This window comes from Camelus ferus, chromosome 5, assembly GCF_009834535.1.
Source record: "Camelus ferus isolate YT-003-E chromosome 5, BCGSAC_Cfer_1.0, whole genome shotgun sequence".
Lineage (NCBI taxonomy): Eukaryota > Metazoa > Chordata > Mammalia > Artiodactyla > Camelidae > Camelus > Camelus ferus.
Genome location: NC_045700.1, coordinates 35,047,430 through 35,073,170, shown reverse-complemented (window position 1 = coordinate 35,073,170; position 25,741 = coordinate 35,047,430). Strand labels below are relative to the sequence as shown.

The 25,741-nt window shown below is 38.1% G+C and overlaps 1 protein-coding gene across 10 annotated transcripts in view; it reads left to right on the top strand.

Annotated features, from left to right (window-relative positions):
- Positions 1-25,741, top strand: part of CCDC148 (coiled-coil domain containing 148) — a 308,196-nt gene that overhangs the window by 81,780 nt on the left and 200,675 nt on the right. For all 10 annotated transcript variants that reach the window (XR_004319878.1, XR_004319876.1, XR_004319877.1 and 7 more), the window contains exons 10-11: positions 9,823-9,961; positions 12,189-12,395. Coding sequence is in view for 6 of the 10 variants with exons in the window: in XM_032479509.1 (XP_032335400.1) it covers positions 9,823-9,961; positions 12,189-12,395 (346 nt within the window). In the remaining 4 variants the exon portion in view is untranslated. The remainder of the gene's footprint in view (positions 1-9,822; positions 9,962-12,188; positions 12,396-25,741) is intronic.

The window sequence follows — 25,741 nt, the reverse complement described above, 5'->3', positions numbered from 1 at the left end:
TTCTCTTTTTTTTTTTTCCCTCTGAAAATATTACACCCATTTAGCTACAGAAAAGAAGACTGGAAGGTTATATACCCAAATAAACAATAATTATCCCCAGTTGGTAACATTATAAATAATGTTGGCATATATATGGCACTGTTTCTATTTTATAAAGCAAAAAAATACAGATTTAAAAAAGTCTAAGTTCAAGGGGGAAAAGGAGCCCATTGATATTTATTGACACCTATTAGGTGACATGACAAGTACATTTCATCTGAATCCTCAATATACCCCATTTTAAAAGCTCTGTTTTACAGATTTATTTGACAGCTGTTGCTATAGGTAAGCAATTTCCCCAGTTTCTGAACTACTAGACAACTGAGCAGGAATGAGTTTCTTGTGCTACCTGAATAGAAAGGTTTTCCCTCACACCACACCACTTCAAGCATGTCTATGTACCAGGATGTTGGTAAACTGAGTTGACTACTTACTATAGCAGTGCTGTTGAAAAAAAGTGTGATGCGAGCCGCAGGTGTGAGCCACATATATAATTTAAAATTTTTAATTAGCCATATTAAAATATTTTAAAAGATAAAATGCCATAGTGTATTTTAACTTAATAGTTCCAAAATATTATTTCAACATATAATCAATATTTAAAATGTATTAATGAGATATATTACATTCTGCCTGTCACACTAACAGCACACCTGAATTGGGACTGACCACATTTCAAGTGCTGAGTAGTCACATGTGGCCAGTGGCTACTATCTTGGACAACAAAACTTTGAAAGATATTGGTTTTTACTAAAACATATGTTTTTAAAAAGTTGACTGCAGTTGAACCTGTTTATTCAGCACATTTTTGATGCTATTTAGATTCTCTTTGGACTGTATTTCATTAGTAACATGAAGACAAGTTTAATTGCTTGTTTTAGACTCATGAGATGGTGGCTTTAATTTCCTAACATTTGGATGAATTAATCATATAGATGAGACATAATTGTCTGATCTGAAGCCAATATGTGACAAAAGCTCTGCAGTGATAACAAGTGATTTCTACTTCATTGTCGGATAAGTATATTAAATTTTATAATGTTGATTCATAATTTATCATTCTATTATTTTATGAGTTACAGATCTGAACTGAAATCCACGATGAATTTAAAAGCTTTGTCCCTCTGTGTATACATTGCCAAGGCCCAATAGTTTTATATTTTTTCAACTGAATTATTTTGATTTACCCTAATTATTAGTAACTTTCAAGATGTCTAGATATTATCCTTATATTTTTTCTTTTATTTTTTTCTCATAATACAGAAACAATGACATTTATTAGAGAAAGTTTTTTATAAATTAAGGCAAGCAAAGAGAAAAACAAAGTTTGTCTAAGTTTACAGTACCTAGAGATATCCTTTGGTAACATTTTGTGTATTTGTGTTGTTTATAAAAATGAAAAAATACTCTACACATATCTGTTGTTTTTCCTGTTTATGAGTCAGATCCAATATTATTTATTTTTTCAATACATGTATACTAACCTATGTTTTAGGTCACTGTATTAAATATTCTTTTATAGCTTATTGTTTATTATGTGCATGATACTACAAAGTATGATTGTAATTCGACTACACAAATTCAACCCATTTCCTGGCTTGGGACAATTATTTATTACATATTTTGATATTTGTTGTAAAAAACTTTGGAACAAATAACTTTGTCACTATGTTTTGAGTAATCCCATGATTACTCCTTTAAGAGAAACTCCTAGAAATGAAATTCCTGAGTCAAAAGGCTTGAAAAATTTAAGGCTTCTGAGGATATTGCCTTATTCCCTTCCAGAAAAGTAGAAACAATTTATATTTTCACCAACGGACTTTATATCATTTGGTTCATCTTTTGGACTTGTTGATAAGGGCATTGGCTATTGCTGTGTTGTGTATCACCAGGGTCTTGTTCATATTCTCTTTCTCTCTCTTTTTCAATATTGATCTACATAGCATATCTCTATCACAGTCCTTATGTGAGTTTTGCCAACAGAATTGGCAAAAAGTTAAAAAAGATAAAAAATGAAATAGATAAACACCAGAATCAGAAGCCCGCATTCAAGACACAGAGCGTGGCCTCACATGATTTTCTTTAAAAAAGTATTTGAACAAACCTGTACTTACATGTGTGACTGTGGCTTGATTAACACGAGATAGAAGAAAGAGAAGGGGGCATAAGAAACAGCTGACATTTGCTTACCTAATGAAGTCATAACAAGTTAAAACGTCGACGCCTTAATTACCAGGTGGCATTTTTTCTCTGAGAATGTAGTCTCAGAACTTTCAGGAACTTTTAGTGCCTGGGCATGTCCAGTCTCGGGTTCTGCATTTCTTGTCTGGGCTGGTTGTGTGTCAAGGGTGGTTAATAAGGGGAGACGTGCTCAGAAATAGGAGCATAATTATTTGAAAACTGACGTGTTTGCTTAGTCACATGGGTTACATGACCCACTCAAGCAACATTGGGTCACTGCAACTCCCATTTGCTCTTGGCATAGTCCCACATGGGTTGTCCAACCTTACCTTGGAATTTATATTTCTTGTGGGGAGGTAATAATTGCAGACTGTGATTTTATTTGTTTGTCATGTGCATTTCATAGCTTTCTCTTTAAATACATCCTTTAAAATACTTAATTACTTTAAGATCTTGAATGAAAAGCTACATTTGGTGATTGTTCAACCTACTTGGGGTTTGTTGTGAGAATAATGTATATTTTAAATTCTCTTGGCTATGGTGGAATGCATTTTATCAAGAGAAAAAAATAGGTCCAATTTCTGCAGGATATCCCCAAAATCCATCTTAGATTTTGCTTTTGCTTAATTAATAATTCTGTCTGTATATTTACTTACATGTTATGTTTGTTTAAATGTATTTATGAAAAGTATATTTAAGAATAGTGGCTATAAATTTCTAATTCAGCAGTCGCATTGTTAGTATCACTGCAGCCCCCATCTGCCTTCTTGATATAATTGTTTCAACTAAAAACTACACAGTGTAACAGTGCACGAGGTTTCATTTTTTAATACTTCAGGAGACTGAAAAATCAGGATTTTACAGGATGGAGTGAGAGTCATTTACAAGAGGTTTGTTCTTTGCTGGGTGTGAAATCAAATTAAGCTTGAGTGAATCAGATTGGAGAAAGTGGAAACATAGCAGCTTGACAGATTTGAGTACAGGACAATTGATACATGTTATTTTTTAACCTTGATAATACCTATAGAACTTGTTATTAAAATAATAAAATGTGTCGCTATAAGCAGAGACAAGATTAAAATTTCTATGGACAGGATTGTCAAATTTTGACACGGGAGAAATTATAACGCCTATTTTGTAGATCAGATCAATCGTTAATAACAAGTTTTCCCTACTCTTTATATGTTGAAGTCTGACTGTGGGTAAATAGAATCCTTTGAGGAAACCTATCATTACAACTGAGACTGTGGGGAACCAGTAATGTAAGAAATAATAATCACCACACTCACAGGTTTATGTTTATTTGCCACACTAGTGCCTCTAAAAGAACATAAAATTAAACATTATTAATGTCTAAAAAAATTAACAGACTGAGAGGGAACCATCACTCTTCTATTTTCAGTCTTAACAATTTCTTAATCATTACTGGTAGTTGGTTTGAGTTGATAAGTGATTTTACGTGACAATTAAAATTTCAGAAGTCCTCATGACGGTTAATTAAATTTTTCCTCATCTCATCTCAAAGAAGTAGCCCAGTTCTACTCTTCTTGCTTTTGAACCTGGAAAATTGAGTCACAGTGTCTATATAAAATAACTCCATTCACTTCAACTTTATTGCACTTAAAAATGTTCTTGTACCCCTAAAGTGAAGAATACAATTGTAATGTGGAGGCAGATTTTGGCTCAATCGAAGGATTTTTTAATTTTAATTAGAGCAAATAATGTGTTTGCAGATTATATTGTCTTAACTGATTTTGTTCTTTTGAGTTTGAGCTATTTTTGTTTAGTTTTGGATTTTGCTCTTACAAACAGTCTTTGGTGTTTTCCCAGTCAGCTGAGTTTTACTATAGATGCTGGTCTCTGGCCACATTATGTTTCCATCTTTTTAATCTCTACATCCTTCATAGTCCTTTCCTTCCAAAGCAATATCAGGATGCTACATTCAAAAATGTTATTTTTCTCCCCTTCAGTGAGCTATCAAATAGGATATCTTTGGACAAAAGTAAGAGAATACCCAGCTCCGGTCAAAGTAACATAAGTAATAAGGTGATTTCTTATTTCACACAAAGTGCAAGTCCAAGAGAGAAGTCCAAGTACAGTGAGGTCTACTTTTCTGCATTCTCTTGCCCTGCCTTCCTGCAGGGTGGATGACGTCTGCCAGACAACTGCAGCAGTTCCACACCTCAGCACTCAGAAGCAGAAAGGGACCTCGTCTTCTTTGACTTGTTTAGAGCTAGGAAACCTTTGCCCCAGATGTCTCACATTTCATTGGGCGGAATTGGGTCTTTTGTCCATGACTCTATCAAACACTGGCCAGAGGAATGGGAGACTTGAGAATGGATGTTTGTGAATGGCTTAAGATCAATCAAGATTCACCCCTGGGGCTGGAATGGGGCTCACCTTCCCTGAAGTGGGGGGCCTTTGGAGGGAAGTAGATCTGATATAAAATCAGGATTCTGATGAGCAGGATCAAGAGTACGGGAAATGTCTGCTACAATTGCCTTTTCCTTAAATTTCTTATGATGAATATAATTCTTTAAAACCTAGCATTTGGGATGACTGAGCCATTACATTTTACTTTTAACAGGCTGGTTTATCTTGATCACATTATCTCAAAACTTCCACTAGGAATTGTATTGCCTCTTAAAATAGTAGCATATGTTGGTAGGGACGAAGGACAGTTTAGATGTATTGCCACCATCCTAGCTACTCCACTGTCAGAAAATATACATTCTAAGTAAAAAATTGAGCTTTCTATGCAAACTACTTTAAAAATACCTAAATAAAAACTATACTTGCTATGAACATAGCAATTGCAGCTTCCAAATAAATGACAGCCTCCTCTTCTGATCAGATCCCATCCCTAAACTCTCTTATAAGAAATTCTGGAGTCATCACTTACAGAACTCTGCCGTATTTTCACTTTCCTGTCACCCCTTAGAGGGGGCTTTGGATGCTGGTGCAAGTTCTGACTTTGACGTATGGGCCCCTAGTTGTTGTTGTTAATTCTTCACTTCAGTGGATTTTGACCATACTCCTGGGAGCCCACTTTATCCTGGCTGTCAGCTCCCACCTAGTAGCCAGACTGAGCAGAGCCAGGGGAGTCTGGAGGTGAGGACTGCACAGTGGGAATGCATCTCCCAGAAAGACAATGCACATACCCAAACAAGATCTAAGGAGCAATTCGGTTGGTCAGAGATGAGTCTGAGGCCAGGGAACCCTCTGTAAACCAGGCTGAAAATCAAAGATAGATTTATATTTGGATGATAGGCTTGGGGTGGGGTGATGGGTAGCCAGCCGAGAAGACAGTTTCAGGAAACAGGCTAATTAGATTCAGTGTTTGGAAGAGTCTGATTTAAAAAGACAGCTTTGAAAAGTGATATCAAGTTGTATTTTCTAGAGGGTCAGACTTACTGCAGCCAAACAAGCAGATTGTGTCAGAGCATCTTTTATCCACGTTAATCCACTGGTGGCTCACTGCAGTCCTGTTTCTCAGTGGAGGAAAACTATGTGTCCCCCTGACACTTACACTTGAAGAGATAAGAGTTTCTCTTTGGGGCAGATTCACTGTGGACAGTCAAGGCAGTCATCAGATGCTGATAGTGGCATCAGCTAGCTTCCAGAGGCACTAATTACCACTTTGCTGGAAAGCCCCTTTCACTCTGAGAAAGTATAAAACGACTTTCAGCCAGGTTGACTACACAGTGTTTAGTTTCATAGACTTGTTTCAGCTGTTAAAGGACCTGTTACTCTAAATGTCTTATTTGCCACCGTTGGTTGCCCACCCCCTCCCCTCTCCAGTGTATTTTGATGTCATGGAACCAGAATCCTAGGGAAGTGATTTAAACTATGGTGAAAATCGGTAGCTAAATTAATTGTGAGTCAGTTTCAGATTTTTGTAATGAGTCAAACAGGTAGAATTAGGGAGACAGTTGGCCTTGGTCTGGTTGAATTCTCACAGCCTTGTCAGCCTCCTTTTCTGAATTACATGTTTTGCTTCATATCCTGGGAAATCATGATGAAATGATATTGGTGGACTTCAGTATTTGGCAGTAGGAGATGGTGGGTGAGGACTGAGTGGTAAATAGCTCCCACTCCTGTAGGCTAAAATTTCTTTCTCTCGTGTCCAATAAACCCAGAAACTGTAAAATCTTATTATATTATAAAGATGTTCTATTATAAAGATGAAAATTATGAAACATTTTAAACTAGGCATTTTGGATGGGCCAAAAAAACCCCAGAAATTGCAGAGACCTACCAAAGATCTTTTGTCTAAAGATATTTTTAAAAATGCAAAAGTTTAGGATAATTTTAAAGTCTTTAAATTTTTTAAAAAATTACAGTCACTTTTCAAATTCAGAAAGTAGATGCGTACTCAGATTATTTTTCAACATCTCTGTAATTTAGCTCGTTCTATCATCATAAACACCAGCAAAGCAGTTAAACAAGAACTTTGGAAGGTAAAAGCTAACCTTAGTTATTTTCTATAATTATGCTATTCTATATAGGTTTTTTTTTTTACTATGAAAAAAGGTGAAAGTTTGACTAGAAAAGATAAATATTCAAATTTGAATTTAAAAATTCAGATATATTAAAGTTGATTTTATTTTAGATGCTAAATAGGAGATGGCTACTTCGTTATTGTGAAGAGGCTATCACGTATGAATAGTCCTCTCAGATCCATCCAGATCCATCCAGACCCACCCAGAAGGCTCGGTGTGTGTAGTGGTGGGTGTTTTCTCCCTCACAAACAGCACCCTGATGGAGGTGTCTGACTCTGCCACTACAATGGCCAATGTGAATGTTTGCTTCAGAATTTAAGCCGGAGGCTCTGGAAACTGCTATAAATACTCTAAAAATAATAATATTGTGAGTATTTATATATATATCATTTCTTATAAGTATGTTTTTCATTTTTATCCTACATATACTAGAAAAATACCTTACAATTTGGGTAATTGTGATAATTGGAAAAAGCTGTTGAGATGCGAGGTTTCTAAAATCAATAAGAGCAAAGTGGATGTGATCATTGTTCATGGCACACTTGGCTTGAAATATCTAGTTTTAATGTTATATTATCATTTCATATGTTTAAGTGGTTTTAATGTTGTCACTAAAATGTGACCGAATTAATACATTCATGCAAAGTATAAACATGCACTGAGTGCCACAAATTCTCCTGCTGCTATATTTATTTATAGCAATGTACACTACTTAATGTGTGCATTTATTTAAAAAGCATTTTTGTAAATATTTGCAACTTGCATTTCTCTTTGAGGATAGCCACAATCTTATACTACAATTCAGTATGAGAGATCATCAAAGCAATTAACTTAGAAGTACTTCACCATTTACCAAAGGATTTAAACTATTTCTGAAAATTATGAGTAAAATGGCTCATAGATTGTCTCAGGTCAGGTTCTGTAAAAGCAAATCTGAGGCAAGGATCGCAAGAACAAGTGATTTATTGGACAGTGCTCTCAGGAGAAGGATGATGAAGAGAAACAGGATGGAGGAGGGGAAATGTCTGTGCAGAAGACCTCAATAGAAACAGACTACAGTTTGCTCTCCCAGTGAAAGGCTGGAGCACAAATGGCATCAGAGCTGGTTTCATCTTGAGGCAGGTGGGCTGGCCTTCTGTACCCCCATGTCAGCCAATCATTGGCTGGTGTTGGCTCTCAAAAGTGGGTGGGAAAGTAGCCTCCTGCATGAGGCAGGTCCCATTTGGCCCAGGACAATTCTCTGGAGGAGGGAAGTGTATCTCTGTATTATCATCCTCTCGATGACGGCAATTCTAGCTCATCAATGTGATCTAGCACGGCACCAACAGCATCCTTTAGATGACAATTTAAAGGAATAGAGAACTTATTGGACCTAGATTCTGTCACTTCCTCCTCCCCAGCACATAACACTCCAACACATTTGTATTTGTAATCAAATAAAGATGGAAATTCAAACCATATTCAAGTCCCTTTGATTACAGAATGTTTAAAAGCATTACTGAGGACATGGACTTTGGGTCTATTTTTTTTTTTTTGCGGGGGGGGAGGGTTGCTTGCTGTGTAGTAACAGAGAATTTCTGTAGCTAACTCTGTTGTTAAAATGCATTTATGTTATCATGAATGAACAAGTTCCTTGAGGGAAGGACCTGAGATCCTGTCCATGAAGACTTGAGGGTGTTTTAAAATCCAAGTACACTCAGGCAAGCCTTTCTCTAGGCTTAAGAGTCCTATTTGAAATGCTTTATTTTCAGAAGCCTTTGGCTGTCTCTACATACATAACTGATTTAGACAGAACCCAAACACGCGGTGTGTTCAATGAATGAACTCATCTCAAATTCTTTCTCTGCGCTCGATCATTATGTCACATGGAAGAACTGTAGAGTTTGCTTCTTCCTGATGGAACACTTCCAGCCCACTTTTTCTTCCTATTATAGAGCTGTTGAATCAGGTTATCTTCTTTGAAAAAGAATTTTTTTTCTTTCTTGCTCCTTATCAGAATAATGAGATACTTTACAGAAACGGTAACTTGGATGACGACAGTACAAGTCCCATTAGTATCATTGGTTTACAGAGGTTTTTATTATTTTAAATTGTCAAATACTTTTCAAGGGCATAGAAGACTTTGTAAAAAAATTCTTTAAATTACAGAATTAACTTTACACAAGACCATTGACATCGCAGAAATAAACAATAGCAAGTCTCCATTTTAGACCAAAGAAATATTTGTTGCTAATAATATCCCCTCTGATTGCATCTGTATCTGATTATCCCAACAGGAATAATAATATGCAAATAAACTTAGAATAATAAAGAGACATTAATTCAGCCTAGCGTTCAAGCTGACATTGCAACTTTTTCACTCTGTATAGGGCTTTGCTAGTAGTTTGTACAGAACACAAACCAGGCCAGTGCCTAGGAGTGTTCTGAACTAAAAAGGCATTTTGGAGCATGGTGGACATGTTATTGGGAAGGATCCTATTTACAAATGACTCCGTTAGTGATCTGAAATTGAATGTCATTGGTTATCTTTCTACTACTACTATCTAGGCTTATCCCCACAAATCAAGAAGTTTAGAGGGGAAAGTAAAAGATAATTTTAGACACTTTAAAAGTCAAACCTTAAATCAGTGCCTTCCTCAGGCCGTCATTTCTTTTGTGTACTTGTTCATTTTACTATCTGCATTTGTATTTTTCTCCTGTCCAGAAATAGGAACTTTGTTGAATTAGCAAAATTCCTTTTTAATATGTATGCTTAATAATTTATTTCCCAATCTCTGTTTATTTCATTCATTGGTCATGATTTTTAAAATGTTGTTAGAGGCAAGACAGAATAAATACTTTAAAAATATGTTTCGTTGTCAAACTTCAAATTATGCCTAGAGCTCATGGCAAGACCAAATAAAGGACTGAAAAAACCCACTGTGTTAGAATTTAGAAACTCTTCTATAGCAGACATTTAATTTGGATAATGTATTCTTTTTTAAAAAAAAAAGACTTCATTTTATGTAATCATTATCACTGCTAACAGCTTAAACAGTTTGAAGTCCCTCAAACTCCATGATTGCTTCACAGTATGTTATGACATTTTTGTCATTTCTAGAAACTTCCAGTTAAGTGATGAAGACCACTGGATTTTCCAAGCTGTTTTGGATCAGTATCCTGGGGATCTCTGTGGCAGAAGGACTCTGTATCTGGACATGTTACAAAGATATTTTCCTCGCAAATCGAGGCATGATTTAGTGAGTGCTGGACCCTATATACTAACATGTTAAATTGTTTTAGTGGTTGATAATTATTAAGTGATACACACACACACACACACACACACACACACACACATATATGCACACACACTTTAAATGGTGCTCTAAAATTATTTTTTTCCTGCACTCTAGAAAATAATAAGTCTGAAAAATGAAAGTCTGCCATTTTTCAAGTCTATATGGTGCATAATAAGGTGTGACAGAGACCCCTTTAGCAACATTTACTCTTCTGTAGTTTACTTGCCTCAGAGAGCTTCAGCATGGCCCCCTGGGTTGCTCTGCTAGTGTTTGACCTCCAGGTGTCTGTATATTCACCTACCCACTTCAGATGTTCTGCCATCTCTGGGTCTTGCCTGTAAGTGTGGTACCTGATCCACCATTCACATAGCCTGCAACACCTTAGCCCTTCTAGTCATGGGGAAGCCAACACTTGCCTTAGGAGCTGGTGCTTACCTATACCATCTCCTCCACAATTCCACTTGGTCCCCCTAGATGGGCTTGAAACACAAGCGCTCCAAATTCAGAACTCGGAGTCAAGGCTGAAATTTCCCTGAGCAGGGCCTGGGAAATGATGGTTTCATTCTTTAATGGACAAGACCACAAAGACAGGGAAACAAAAGTTACTATGTCACCAGTGAATTTCACAGTAACTCACTTTAAAATGTATATATAAACAAATATGCAGAGACTCTTGACTTTTAAAAGAGCCATGCTATAAAATATTATCACACACTCTTCATGTTTGTAATTGCTTTAAATCAAGCAAGTGACAATACTGACATGTGTATAGAACTTATGTCAGTCATGTGTGAACTCCTGTAACACACGTAACAGTGGATGATAGAAGGATGATATCCTTATTCTTCGGATAAAGAAACTGATGCGAAGGTCACAAAGCTAGTATGACCAGTCTCTCCTGTCCTCTCCCTCCCACCCCACCACCCAACAGTTATTTGTTTTAATTCTGACCTTTATTTCATAGCAAATGCCTGTTATGTAAAAAACATGTTATATAAAAATTCATTCTAGATTATACAAGTCTTGATTTATTAAATTAAATCTTAAAAAAAATTCCTATTGATTCTATTTGCTTCTGTGACCAGCTGTCATTTTTAACTATACAGATCTTTGTATTTACCTCCTATTAATGTGATAAAGATTTTTACATTTACTTCTTGCTTTGGGTTGATTGACATCATTTCTGCATGGCATATACTTCCTTTCTTAATGTTTGACAGGTTTGAAGCATATTCCTGGCTTTGGGGAATAAAGCTAAGAAGTTTAGAGATTTTAGTATCTGGTATTTGGTTTAAGTGAAGCCATAGCCTGTTTCATTATGCAGTTAATTAACCATACCTAGATTATCATTTTAGGTAGGACCAATCTTATTCTGCTTGCTAGCTTCTTTTCTCATACCACTTAGGGGTTAAATAATGTGTCAAATTCAGAGATGAGGCCTATACTGGCAAAATAAAGAATTATTTAGGTCACTGACTCTCAATTTCAGGAGACACACCTTTATATAAAAAGTATTTCAGGATTACTGACAGAGATTTTTCAAACTTCTCAGGCTCTCTCCCTTTCTGTTCTTTTCCTCAAGACTCTGAGATCTCCTGGGGTTGGGATTGATTGCCAGCAGTTACTGTTGGTACCTGTGTTAGAATGTCATCCCCTCAGGAGTGAGGGATGGGAAGGGTTAATGTCATTACAGTAGTTACTTCAAGTTAGATGTCCTGACATCTGATTGTTTCAGTAATCAAGGGCAAATAGAGTTTTCAGGATTATTGTAGCAATTTTTAATGTTCATTAGCACGTCTAATTGAAGAACTTGAAGTCATTGTTAATATGCCAAATCCGATTTAGAAATGGAACATTTTTGAAATTATATGTGAGGGAGATAATGTTTTCTGCTCATAGAATCATTGCCATACAGAGGCAGAAGTTGTTTTAGGGCTGCCTGGCCTGACTCCATCCTATATAAGGACTTAAACATGTTAAATGACTAGTCCTCAGTCACCAGTTAGCCTGGGGCTCAGAACCCTGGGACTGGTACCTGGTCCTGATGGCTGCATTTGCTATTACGATGTTTGTCCCCCATTTTACAAAATCATTGGTTATAATTCATTTTATTCATTTTGGTAACAATGACATAAAGCATAGGCTCACATTCATAGTAAGTTTTTACCAACTGTTGTCTTTTCAGGTCGAACATGAGAAATATTGTGACCAGTATCGCTTTGCCAAGGAGCAGCGAAGGATCCTGATATCAAGTTGGAATAAGAATAGGAGAGACTTTATACAGAAGGCTGTGCTGACACTCGCCGAGGCCTGTGCAGCTCATGAAATGGAAAGCACGATGGCTAAGGACAGGAAAAAGCAACAGGAAGTGTGTGCTGATCTGAAAGCCAAGGTGAGACGCTTTGCAGAATGCATTTCGGTATTTGCCTGGGTATTCTTTTAAGAGTCCACTCTTCCCTTTCGTTCAATTCCAACCTAAAGTCTCATTTCTCTAAAAAGCCTATTTTGAATAAAATTGTTAGTTTGAACCATACGAAGTTGTAATTGTTTAGGTCAAAAATTGTGAACAATCAACAATTTCATATGGTTCAACCTGAAGTAACTATAGCAGGAAGTTAATTATTGACATTTTGATTGAGGGTACCCAATACCAACCACAAATGCTGAACACCAGAGTGAGGTGCTGGATGAAGGTGCAGAGTATGATTATAAAGTAAATGTCTGATGCTGGTTCAGACCCATGGACCTCTCATTCACATTAAAGATGAATAAAAGGGGGTCAAGTTCACAAACGAACTTATTTACAAAACAGAAGCAGACTCAGACACAGAAAATAAACTTACGGTTACCGGGGGGAAAGGGGAGGGTGGGAGTTCAGGATTTGCAGATACTAACTACTATATATAAAATAGATAAACTACAAAGACCTACTGCATAGCATGGGGAGCTATATTTGATATCTTGTAAAAGCCTATAATGAAAAAGAATATGAAAAGGATATATATATATATATATATATATATGTATAACTGAATCCCTATGCTATACAGCAGAAATTAACACAGCATTGTAAACTGACTATACTTCAATTTTTAAAATTTTTTTTAAATTTTAAAAGGGTCAAGTTATGAAGAAGAGAGAGGATTTGTGAAGAAGTACATTGGGGAGAGCTTGATGGATTATGTGTGAGCCCTTAACAGAGTGAGAGGGGGAGCAGGTGGGATTTTCTTCCTCAGAGGCTCAGCAAGGGGCTCCCTGTCGTTGGAGGCTTGATGACTGGTGTCTGACGCTCACAGGGAAATACTGAGGGACTGACTGCCTCAGTGGCAGAACTGAAAATAAGAGTGGCTGCTGCATTGGGAGTAACTGCATCCCCCAGACAAGTCACGGGTGCCTGAGTCCTGAGGTCCCACGTGGGTCTGGCCTCCCTGGGAGTGTTGGCCAGGCCATCAAAAAAATTGTATCAAGGTACAGCATACATACTGTAAAGTGCACAAATCTTGATTTATTGATAAATAACATGGTAGAAGGGATGATGGTGCAATGAGAAATTTTGTTCTCTTGATGGAAAAAAATAACCTGGTGGATGTCGCATTATAGCAATTAATAGTATGTAAAAACAAATGTCTCTTTTCCTGTAGTGAAAAATGCCTACAGGAAAAATGTCTGCTCTGCATTTTTTTTACACAAAAAGATAATTCTTTTGACACTGCATGAGTTAGGGACCCAAAAGCAATAGAACCCACATCAAGCCTGATCTACCACAGGCTACAGAACTAATGCATGTTTCTTCTCCATCTGTGGCTGATAAGAAACACTCAGGGGTCAGGGGCCATGATAAGTCCTTATATACTCCAGTCTGTTTATACTTTGCACATGTGATCATTAACCCTTGAGCTACGCTATAGGTGATACTTTCTTTTTATTGTATTACATTGAGGTAAACATATATGCAGTAGAGTGCATAGAACATAAGTGTGCTATTGAATAAAGTTTTACAAATGTATGCCACCCCATAGAAATACCACTGATATCAAGATACAGAACATCTCAGAACGCTCCCTCATGCCTCTTCTTAGTACATACCAGCCCCACCCATAACCACTAATCTGAATTCATCACCATAGATTAGTTTTGCTTCTTCATGAATTTCTATGAATTGAACCATACAGTATATTCTTCTTTGTACTTCTTTCACTCATCATATCTGTGAGTTTCACCCTTGTTGCGTGTTGCAATTATTTGTTCTTCTTGAAGCTGGGTAGTATTTCATTATATATATACACACCACAATTTATTTATATGTTCTCCTGTTGATAGAAATTTGAGCTGCTTCCAGGCTTTTGCTGTTATGATAATGGTGCTATGAAAATTCTTGAACATGTCTTATAATGGACTTACGCACTTGTATGTATTGGATAAATACTTGGGCGTGGTATTGCTGGATCATAAAGCTCATGTGTGTTTTGCTGTAGTAAAAACTGCCAAATAGTTTTCCAAAGAGGTTATACAAATTTGCAACCAGTGTCAGTTACTTCACATCCTCACCAACACTGGTATTGCCAATCTTTGATTTCAGCTGATCTGGTGGATGTGTATAGGCACCTCACTATGATTTTCACTTGCGTTTAAAATCAAGCTGTTGAGCAGCTTTTCTTACGTGTATTGGGCATTTGAATATCCTCTCTTGTGAAATGTTCACTTATGTCTTTTGCCCATTTTTCTATTCCATTGTCTGCTTTTTTCCTTATTCATTTGTATGTTCTTTATATATTCTATATACAAGTTGTACTTTTCCTCTAGTCTGTAACTTGTCTCTTCACTCTCTTAATGTTGTTTTTTGATGAACAAAACTTCTTAATTTTAATGCAATTCTGTTTTTTTTTAAATTTTTAAATGTCTTGGAGATATAAGTCATATACAGTGAAATCACCTTTTTTAGTGTACATGTAACCACCACCACAATCAGGATATAGAACTGGTCTGTCACCTTTAACAATCCTTCAGGCCTCTTTGTGGTAAACACCTCACCCACCTTCAGCCTTTGGCAAGTGCTGATCTCTGTCCCTATGTTTTGCCTGTTCTAGAATGCCATTTAAATGTAACCATGTCATATGTGCTCTTTAGAGTCTGGCTTTTTTCACGTATCATAATGCCTTTGAGACCTAGCTGTGTTGTTGTATAGATCAATGGTTTTTTCTTTTTATTGCTGAGTAGTATTCCATGATATGGATTTATCACAGTCCATCCATTCACCAGTTTTGGCATTTAGTGTGACTTTGCTTCTGGCAGGATAGGCTTGAGGCTTTCTCTGGGAGCCTGTGCCCCAGAGAGAAACTTGCCACTCTCACTCCTTTCCCTGCATAAGTTTTTACTAGCCACTTGCTAGCCTGGCAGGGGAAGAGGCATTCTGCCTTCCTGGGGCAGCCTCAGGCTTAGGCAGGACTTATGTCCCTGGGTCTTGAGGCTAGAACCTACCCAGTGACTGTGCCCTCCTCCCCATGGCAGACAAACTCCAAACTCTCAGGTCCTGATGATTCTTGTGAGGGAGAGAACTCCCTGCTCTTATCCCAGGAGAGGAGGATTTCTTTGCTCCCTTTCCCCAGCGGTAAAGGGTCTACGCTTAGTTCTGGTGGATTTGCTGCTCTGCATCCCTCCCTGCCCACAGTGGCTTTTGTTCTGTAGGGCTTTGTTCCTCTCCCCTAGACTTGCACAACCATAGGAGGCTTCCTCTGCTTGCTTACCCTGACCTCAATCTTTCTGAGGAGCATTCAGTGAGATTTGTGGAGAAAAGCGAATTCCCCTTGCATCTGTGGCTTCCAGGAGTTCTACACATAAGCTCACACTCTCCTGCAGCGGCAAATTGTTAAAATGTAACTATCACATCATCACAAAGTTTTACCTGCAACCTTCTTTCCCCTTCTATAATGGTCTGATCTTTCCCAGGGGCTCTGCCTCTGGTAAGCCAGTTCTCACGTTGCCTCTCTTCTTAGAGGCATCGACCTTTCTTTAAATCTCAGGCTAGTTTATTGCCCTGTGACCTCTGCTCTAGGATGGGTTCAAGAAAAGTTTTGATGTTGCAGGCTATTCAGTTTTTCTCTTGTGGTTAATGGGAAAGCGACCTTCTTTCCAGCTTTCCAGAAGGTCCTAATGAAATACTATCTATCAATCTTTTATGTGCCGTATTTAAGAAATCATTGGCTAGTGGCATGGGGTCATTTTCAAAATCATCCTGCCTAAGGATTTTTGCCCAACAGGGCTCCTGCCAGAGGTTTGGGCTCCACCCAAAACAGTGGGGTGGAACAGCAATAAATGGGAAACTGAAAGGTGGAAGAGAAGTAGCTAAAGGAAAATGTGTATGGTCCATATCAGGGGACTTTTCCTAGGAGCAGTCCAGAGAACAAAACTGATAAGAAGGCAAGAATTGGCATTAAGCACCTGCCAGGTTTACTAGGGTGTCAGTCAGCAGTCTAATGGGAACCCTGCTGTCGTCCCCTTTACTTCTCCCCACCTTTTCCCTTCCACTCCTGGACTCTGATGGTGTAGGCATCTAGGGGATGAAGGAAATGTCATCTTTTGAATAAAGAGGGAAGAGTTGATTAATCTCTTGGAACTGGACAATTTAATTTTGAATCAGGACTGTATTTTTCGACTTAAAGTGACTCTGGCACAGACACAGAAAACAAACTAATGGTTATCGGGGGGAAGTGGGTGGGAAGGGATAAATTGGGAGTTAGAGATTTGCAGATACTAACTACTGTATATAAAATAGATAAACAACAGGTTTCTTCTGTGTAGCACAGGGAACTATATTCAATATCTTGTAGTAAGCTGTAATGAAAAGGAATATATGTATGTTTGTATATGTATGCCTGAAATATTATGCTGTATACCAGAAACTGACACATTGTAAACTGACTATACTTCAATTAAAAAAAAAACACCAAAAAACAATAACAAAAATAAAATGACTATGGGACATTCACCCAAGAGTGAGCCATGGGTTCTGCTTAGTTTTCATCTAGTGACAGGAGAAACATCTGAATAGAGGACAGAAATAATGCTGTGTTTTGATTATTTCCCACACATCATGCTGCCCAATATCTCAGGCATACTCTGCAGAGTGAATTTAACATCTCAGGCATTCGAATAGATGCTTTGTAGCCATTTTCTGATACTACCCTTAGTGACAAATCTCAGTTAAGATGGGCAGGGGGTGCAGTAGAGCACCCACCCATGAAATCAGGGTCTGGGTTCAGTGGAGGCAATGTAATATGGCATCTCCTTAGAGACCCACGGTCACAAGATGGTGAACAGCTATCTCTGAACGTCTGGAGATGAAACCTCCAAAGAGCAAATGTACACAGAGAGTGGAGAAATTGGAACATAAAGTGAATTATGGTAAAATGGATTCTGTTTCCTACTAAGACAGTGTTATCATTGGAGTCTGTGTTCCCAATCAAGAACTGAGGCTCAATAAATTAGCCAGGACCGAAAATAAATAGCTAGGATCAAAAATATAAAAGAAAAGGAGTAACCCTATTGATTGTGTAGTAATTAAAAATATTAAATTATGCTCATGGGTTTTTTTTTTCAAACCTGGAAGGAAACTTGGAGATTTTATCCCTATTCTTCATTTTACAAATCGGAAAGCTGTAGCCCTGAAAGATTGACCTGCCTAGGGTTCATGCCAGCTCGTTTGACTCGAAATTCAGTATTATCTCAGCCTGACACAGCTTTGCCTACAAGGATCTTACAAAATAACAGAAGATGTTTATTATACTATGGGCCCCAATGTGCTATAAAATAGACCCACAGAATGTGAAAAATATTACTTCATTGTATCATAAATTTGACCTTTCTAGAACCAACATGCTAGCTATAATAAACATTAGTTAAACATTTAACCATAATTTTGTTCTGTCTTGGAATTTAAAAGGGCTTTGGGGGGATGATTTAGATGATTTGTGCCTTGAAGAATAGAGTTAAAGGAATTTTGAAATAATGAATTCTCTTTCTCTCTGTCTGTTTTATTTTATTTTTCTATCAGTAATGGTTGCCGTAGCAAGTAGAGGCTCTTAGGCATCTCACAAGAGGGGCAAGAGGCACACAGGAAAGCAGAGTTCTCATTCTCCTGCTCCAACTAAACCTGCTCTTTGGTCCCCTAAATTTTCCTAGACTAGGAGCCCCTCCCCAGCATCCAGCCTAGACCACTCTGTTAGCTGTGCACTTGATTCCTTAACATCCTTACCTATCTACGGAATGGCTGGGAACCTCATTCTCAGATCTGTCTCACGGTAGACTTTCTCTGTGTCCTTCCTGGATAGCCAAGTGCTGCTAAGGAAACGACATCTTCATCTGGACTCACAATGAAATGTCCACGTGAGACTCCTCAGTCTTGTCCTTAGTTCACTCATTCTCTCTATTCCTCTTATCAGTGTTTCAAAGGGTCACCAGTCCTCACAAGACTCTTCCCTAACACCAGAAACCCTCCCCACCAAACTCCCAGGAGACAACCCACTTCTTTCTTCATCAAAAAAATGAAGTTTTGGAGGTGTGACATGGACCTCTAATTCCTGCCTCCCTCACCCTGTGTCTTTCTGTCTCCTGCTAGTCCCTTGCTTTCCTGCAGATGCAGGATGTGATATCTCCTACATGTTTATATCCAGTCCTTCCCTTTAATGTTTGGGACTCTGACCCATCGAACCACTTTAGAAACTGGGTTCTACTGATTATCCCCTTTCCTTATTTTTTCTCTCTCTTACTCTTTGGAGTATTCCTCTCAGTCATCCTCTAGCTCCTGAGAAGTCCCTATTCTCTACCCTTTCATTTGAAGTCATCCTTTTGAAAGACTAATCTAGATTATTTTTCCTCCAGGACTTCTGACCTCTTCATTTCACTAAAATCCTCTCTTCTTTCCAAGATGAGCAGTAACCTCCATATTAACTCGTCCAGTCACCACTCTTCCCTCCTGATACTACCGAACCTCTCTGCCTCTTTCCTCACTGTTGACTACTCACTGTGGACATTCTTCACCCTTCAGCTTCTAAAAAATTATTCACTTTGTCATATCTTACAGCAATTCTCAGTCTGCCTGTGAATTTGTCATTGTCAGCCCCTCCTACTCCCCTGGGGTCCTCCAGGTTTCTGTCCTTGCTCTTTGCTCTTCTCTCCCTCTAGTTCACTGACTCCCAATCCCTCTTATGATTTTCCCTACCTTTAGATGCTAGTTACCCTCAAATCTTTTTTCCCATCTCTGAACAGCTCTCTTCTGAGCCTCATTTATCCAGCTGTATACTGGTTATACCAACATAGAAGCCTACAGATGCCTCAAACTCAGTGTCCAAAGTAGAAATCTGTTTTCCCCTAGTAAATTTGTACTTCTTTCTTGAAATTTATCTTAGCTTCCTCTTTTTCCACCCTCAAGTGACCTACCAGCTTGGGAAAATTTTCTCTCAACTATTTCCCCCTTCCTTTCTATCACGGGGCCCTGGCCATTGTTCCTGAAGCACTGCAGCAGCCTTCTAATGGCTTTGCTTTACACCCTGAATTTCTCTGTTTCCCCTAAACTGCAGGGGAGTTACTCCACCCTCTGATGACAACTCCTCAGTGGCACCCCTTTGCTTACAATAATGGCAAACTTCCTAGCCTGATTTTCCAGGTCCTCAGTAACACACACCCCAGCTCCCTTCCCAGCCTCTTTTCCTAACACACTCCACCTCCCACTTTATGATCTAAAAATACCAAACTCCTTGTAATCCGCTCTCCAGCTTCCTCTGCTGCTGCATTGTGCGAGGTTTTGTTTCCTTGCCCTGTGCCTTTGCCCCTGCCGTTGCTGGCATTGTCTGGAAGGCCTCTCCTACCTTCCTTTGTCTGGTTAAGTCTCACTCATCTTCAAGATTCAGCCCAAGTATCTGCTGCAGGAAGACTTCCTTGAGTCTCTGGCTAGGTTCAATCCACACTTGGTTCTCTCTAGTCCGTTATAAATAACGCTGACATGCCAGTGACTCTAGAACACTGAAAAAAACTATGTCCCCTCCACGACTGCAAGCAGCAACCCCATCTTATTCGTCTTGGTATAACATACACCTGCTCCTTCTGTAATCCCCTTTCTCCACAGATTTTAGCCTCCTTTGCTGTTGGAGAACAGATTTAGGTTTCACAAATCAGATAGTATATGGTACTTTAATTCAAAATAGAGTTTTTTGAGTTTCAATTCCAGTGATAATGAATAACTGATATCATGGTAAACAACTATAAAAACTAAACAAAATATTATTTTAAAAAATGTTTTCAGCCATTGGAAAACCAGTGCATGGATAAGATGCTTGAAATAAGATAAGCTTTGAAAGTGAGCCCTCTATTCAGTCTGGATTTCTTCCTGACGTCGTGTTTTAATATAAAATGGAGAGAGATGTAACCTCAGCAGAAAATTACAGTCTTGACAGGTGAAGAAATCAGATATTGGATTTTGGGTTGCAAAGGCACCTAAGATTTGGGGGATAAGGTACCAGAGATGAAGGAACAGCAGATGAAGAGCCTCTAAAACACATATAAGGATATCTCATGAGTCCTTTGCCAGCTTATAAGCTCTGAATGCACAGAAGGAGACATCAGAAGGCCAAGAGAGAACAACTGCTGGAAGACTGAGAACTTAATAGAGATTTTGGAAGCCACACAGTTTTTGGGAGGTGTAGGTATTGGAATCCTAGCCCAGCCAATGTGGGGAAATCTTGGTGAACACTATGGACAGTTAAAACTCCCAAGAGGTCATGCCTTAGGGGTGTGGGCTGCACTCGAGGATTATGGACAAAACTGAAACAGACTTACCCTAAACAAAAGTAAAAATAAAACTTCAACACAATCCAGGAGATTTTCTGGCAATTTAACTACCTTCCAGACTAAAGACCCAACACCATTTAGAGAAAAAAAATTTAACCTAGAGCCTGTACAATAGATCCGTCACAACATTCAGCCCAAAATAAAAATTACCAAACAGTCAAAGAAACAGGAAAAGGTGACTGATAGATAATAAAGAAATAAAACAGCATCAAAAATGATCTAGATATTGTAGTTAAAAGATAAAAACTATAAAATAATTATGATTAATACATGAAAGAAAGTGGTAGAAAAGATGGACAAAATGTATGCAAATATGGAACAGCAAATTAGAATATAAAAATGAATCAAGTGGGCATTCTAGAAATGCAAGATATAATACCTGAAATTAAGAGCCCATTGGATGTGCCTTAAGAGCATACCAGACATATCAGAAGGCAGAATTAATGAACTTAAAGATAGAGCAATAAAAAATATTCAAACTGAAGCATCTAAAGAGAAAAATATTAATGTGAAAAGCAGACTAGAGAAGAGAGCATAAAAGACATGAAACATAATAAACAGGTTTAATGGACATATAATTAAAGTCCCAGAAAGAGGAGAGAGAAAATGAGATAGAGGTAACATTGAAGAAATAACAGACAAGAGCTTACCAAATCTGATGAATGACGTCAATCTATATTTTCAAGAAATTCAGCAAACTCTTAAGATGGATAAATACAAAGAAAATTATTCCGAGGCACATCATAATCAAACTACTGGAATGAAAGATAAGGAGAAGCAGTTATGTGAAGAGACAGATGTGGCAAGGGGATCCCCCTCGCTGGTGTGATTACAAGCAAAGACAGTGTGTTCTGGGGTCAGTGGTGATGGCAGCAACTTCCCAGTTGTGCCAGAGCCAGTGTGACCTTTACCAGACCAGGTCTGTGATGTGTGGTTCTGGATGTTATTCCTGGAAACTTAGTCTAGTGCTTGCTTCTCAGACCCTTCTGAAGACTTGGAGAACTTTCTAAAGCCCTGTAATTAATACTTTCCTTCTTGAAAGAGAAAGAAAAATACCATATGATATCACTTATATGTGGAATCTAAGGGGAAAAAGGGACACAAATGAACTTATATACAAAACAGAGACAGACTCACAGACATAGAAAACAAACTTATAGTTACCGGGGGGGAAAGGGGAGGCAGTGGGGATAGTTTGAGATTTGTAGATACTAGTTACTATATATAAAATAGACAATAAGCACCTACTGTATAGCACAGGGAACTATATTCAATATCTTGTCATAGCCTATAATGAAAAAGAATATGAAAAGGAATATATCTATGTATAACTGAATCACTATGCTGTACACCAGAAATTAACACAACGTTGTATATCAGCTATATTTCAATTAAAAAAAATGCTTTCCTTCTTTAACTAGGGTAGATTCTGCCATGCACAACTAATAACTCTGATGCAGATGATGTCTGGATTCTGTTATGCTTTTCTAACTTGCCCTCGTGCAGACTGCAGGTTAAGATGAGCAGGACTCAGAACCAGTGATGACCCACCACTTACCTGATTCAAGCTGTGATTGTTGCTATAGGCACACAGGACTTCCCGTTACAAGATCAGCTCAAAGGGAGAGGTGACCACAAAACCTTACCCATCAGTCACATGGCCTGTGGGACTAGACGCAGCGGAAAGGATGCTTTTACCACATAGTAACAATCTTTCAATGTCCATAGTGTCATTTATTTCTGTTTATATTTCTGGCATCATCTCAGGGGAGTTTTCCTTGGTAATGAGAGACATTGCAGGTTTCTTCTTAGGAATTCACAATCCACACATTATCTGCTTCCTTGATCAAAAAAGAAAAAAAAGCAATGTAATTGAAAAAATTTGTATGTTTAGTTTACCAAGGCAGGGATTCAGTAGTTTATGCCAATTTAGGACATCTGTCCGTGAATGTCTTGATGTGGTCAACTGTGCCGTGCACCATCCACACACTCAGAGTTACCAATGAATCTCATGCAGTACTGGATGGGCCCAGGGGCCCTACAGTCTCTGCAGCTGGAGACGTTCACAGAGACGTTCTCTGTGGTTAACCGTGGGTGTAATATCTGCAGAATCAAGAGAGCTTTGAGGAATCATAGGCATTGGTACTAGAGTGATGTTTGGTCACAGAGGCAGGTGGCATTCCTCTGTACAGCTATATGATGCTGCCTGTGGCTCTCGGCAGGTAGCTAATTGAAATTGCACAGGGCTTGGGGACCTGATGAATTTACATTAGTTCCAAGTAATATATTCAAAGTAGCCCCACTCTTCAAATGTCTTAGTTGGGGTCTATTTTATAAAGTCTAAAAAAGACTGCACTTCTTGATGTTCTTTACAATAAGAGCCTGTATTTCAGTGGCAAGTCATAACAATATCTCACAAGATGTTTTGCAAATGAGAATACTTCGTGTAAGATGTGCTGTATGGGATGTTCGTATTTTATGGTGAATTTGTGCAGGAAATGATAATTTCAAGGACTGGGTAATTTAAGAGAGGAAGCCACAACTTGGAGTTAGGAAGCTAGTATTTTTAAAAATTCTTATCAAAAATAAATACATAGCTACAAAAAACAAAAGTGTGTGTCTTGATTAACAGAATAGGGAATCCAGAAGTAGACCCACACACTGATGGTCAGTTGATTTTCAATAAAGATACAAAGTCAATTTTGTGGAGAAAGGGTAGTTTTATGAACAAATGGTATGAGAACCATTGAATATCCAGATGCAAAAATAAATGAGCCTCGATACATACCTTATGACCTATACAAAAATTAACTCAAAATGGATCATTGACCTAAATGTAAACTGAACACTATGAAAAACAGGGAAAGACAACGTAGGAGAAAATCTCTATGACTTAGGGTTGGGCAAAAAATTCTTAAACACGACACCAAAAGCACTACCCCTAAAAGAGAAAAAAAGTGGCAATTTTGACTTTCTCAAAATTAAGAACTTCTGCTTATTGAAAGACAGCGTGAAGACAATTAATGATAAGTAAACAAATAACCTAATAAAAAAGGAGTAAAATATTTGAAAAGTCCCCAAAGAAGTTATATGGCAAATAAAACAGGAAAAGATGCTCAATATCATTAGTCATCAGTGAAATGCAAATTAAAACTACAATGGGATAGAAGTAGATACCTATTAGAAAGTCTAAAAAAAAAAATCTGACCATGCCAAATATTGACAAAGATGTGGAACAACTTGAATTGTCACACACTGCTGGTGGGAATGGGAGAATGACACAGTCACTTTGTAAAACATTGCAGTTTCTTATACTAATAAACACACACTTTCCACATGATACAGCAATGCGACTTCTGGATGTTTACTCATTTAAAATGAAAATACGTGTGCACACAGAAAACTGTAAGTCAACCTGTATAGCAGCTTTATTTGTAATTGCTAAACCTGAAAACAAGCCAAATGCCCTCAACTGGGGAAGAGATAAACAAACTATGATACTTGTATACAGTGGATGATTACTTAGCAAAAAAAGTAATGAACTATTGATACATGCCATAGCATGGACATATCTCAAAGGTATTATCCTAAGTGGAAAATGGCAGGCACAAAAAAGGCTGCATACTATATTTCATTCATAGGATCCTCTTGCAAAGACAAAACTGTAGGAAGTGGAGGAACTTCCCCAGGCAGCAGGAAGAAGGGAATGAGAAGGTTATGGGACTGCCCTGTAGGAATCACACCATCTGGTCCACTTGACTTCCCGTGAACTAATACTTAGTCTTAGCTGCTGTACCTGAATGATGGAGTATATTTTAGGTAGTTGATGTCCAGCCAAGATTAAGCGGTCGTTACTACAAAAGAAGAAGAGAATGAATGAGGGGCACAATTAGCCTACTGTGACTGTGAGTTACCAGCAAGGGATTTGGGGGGTAGCTACTTCCCTAAGACCCCATCTCTGCTCCAGACAGTCCCACAGAGGGTCTCTATGGCCTCTTTCCTACAAGAACAAACCCAGGGTCCTTCATGCTGCACAGCTCTCCAGGAGGGCTGAGTCTATGGTGTGCTTTAGGGGAGACTCGGGGAAGAAAGGATTTGGTTAAGTGGTGACTGTAGCCCGTAGCCTCTCCTAGTCCCCACCGGTGCCGTCTGCTCTTCCTTCTCTTCGTTCCTCTTCTACCTGCACTCGCTCTTTGATGACCAAATATTTGTGGAATAAACAAATGAAATTTTGCTTTGAAACTCATAGGTTAAAATGTGTCAAATGACTGTTTTTGTATGTCAGAAACGGCTATCAGCACTTTCCTATGGCACAACTGAGTCTACAGATAAGGGTAAGGTCTATTGGCCCCTCTTACATTATAAATATCATTATATTAACAGTGTGACTTTCTCTAGAGAGCTGATTTTTACATATAATGCAGTTGGTAAGTGTGTCGTTCCCCCCACCCCACATTTCTCTCCCTGTAGTTACCTCCCATATTACACTTAGTACAACTGATGTACATGTTTGTTTATATGTCTATTTCCAGGCTCTAAACATATGAAGAGGAGGGTCCATTTTTATTCATTTGTATCATAATGCTTACCACCAGTTACAATCCATAATAGATGTTCAATAAGCACCAGTATTAACTTCGTATGCCCTTGAATAGGTTGTATTTGTATGAGATTTATTTTATTAAAACAAAGTGTTATGGAAAGAATCTTGGTTACCCATCTATGTTGTCTGGTAGTTTACCTGTGTTTCAAATTGTTCACATCTGGCTTTGATGTTCCTCATGGTTTAAAAAAATTTGCGTTTTAAAATCAGCTCATGGTGTTAACTCATCTAAGTCTGTTTAAGGCCAGCCCCGTAGTTTTCATCACAACGGAGCTTATTCTGGTTTCTATATA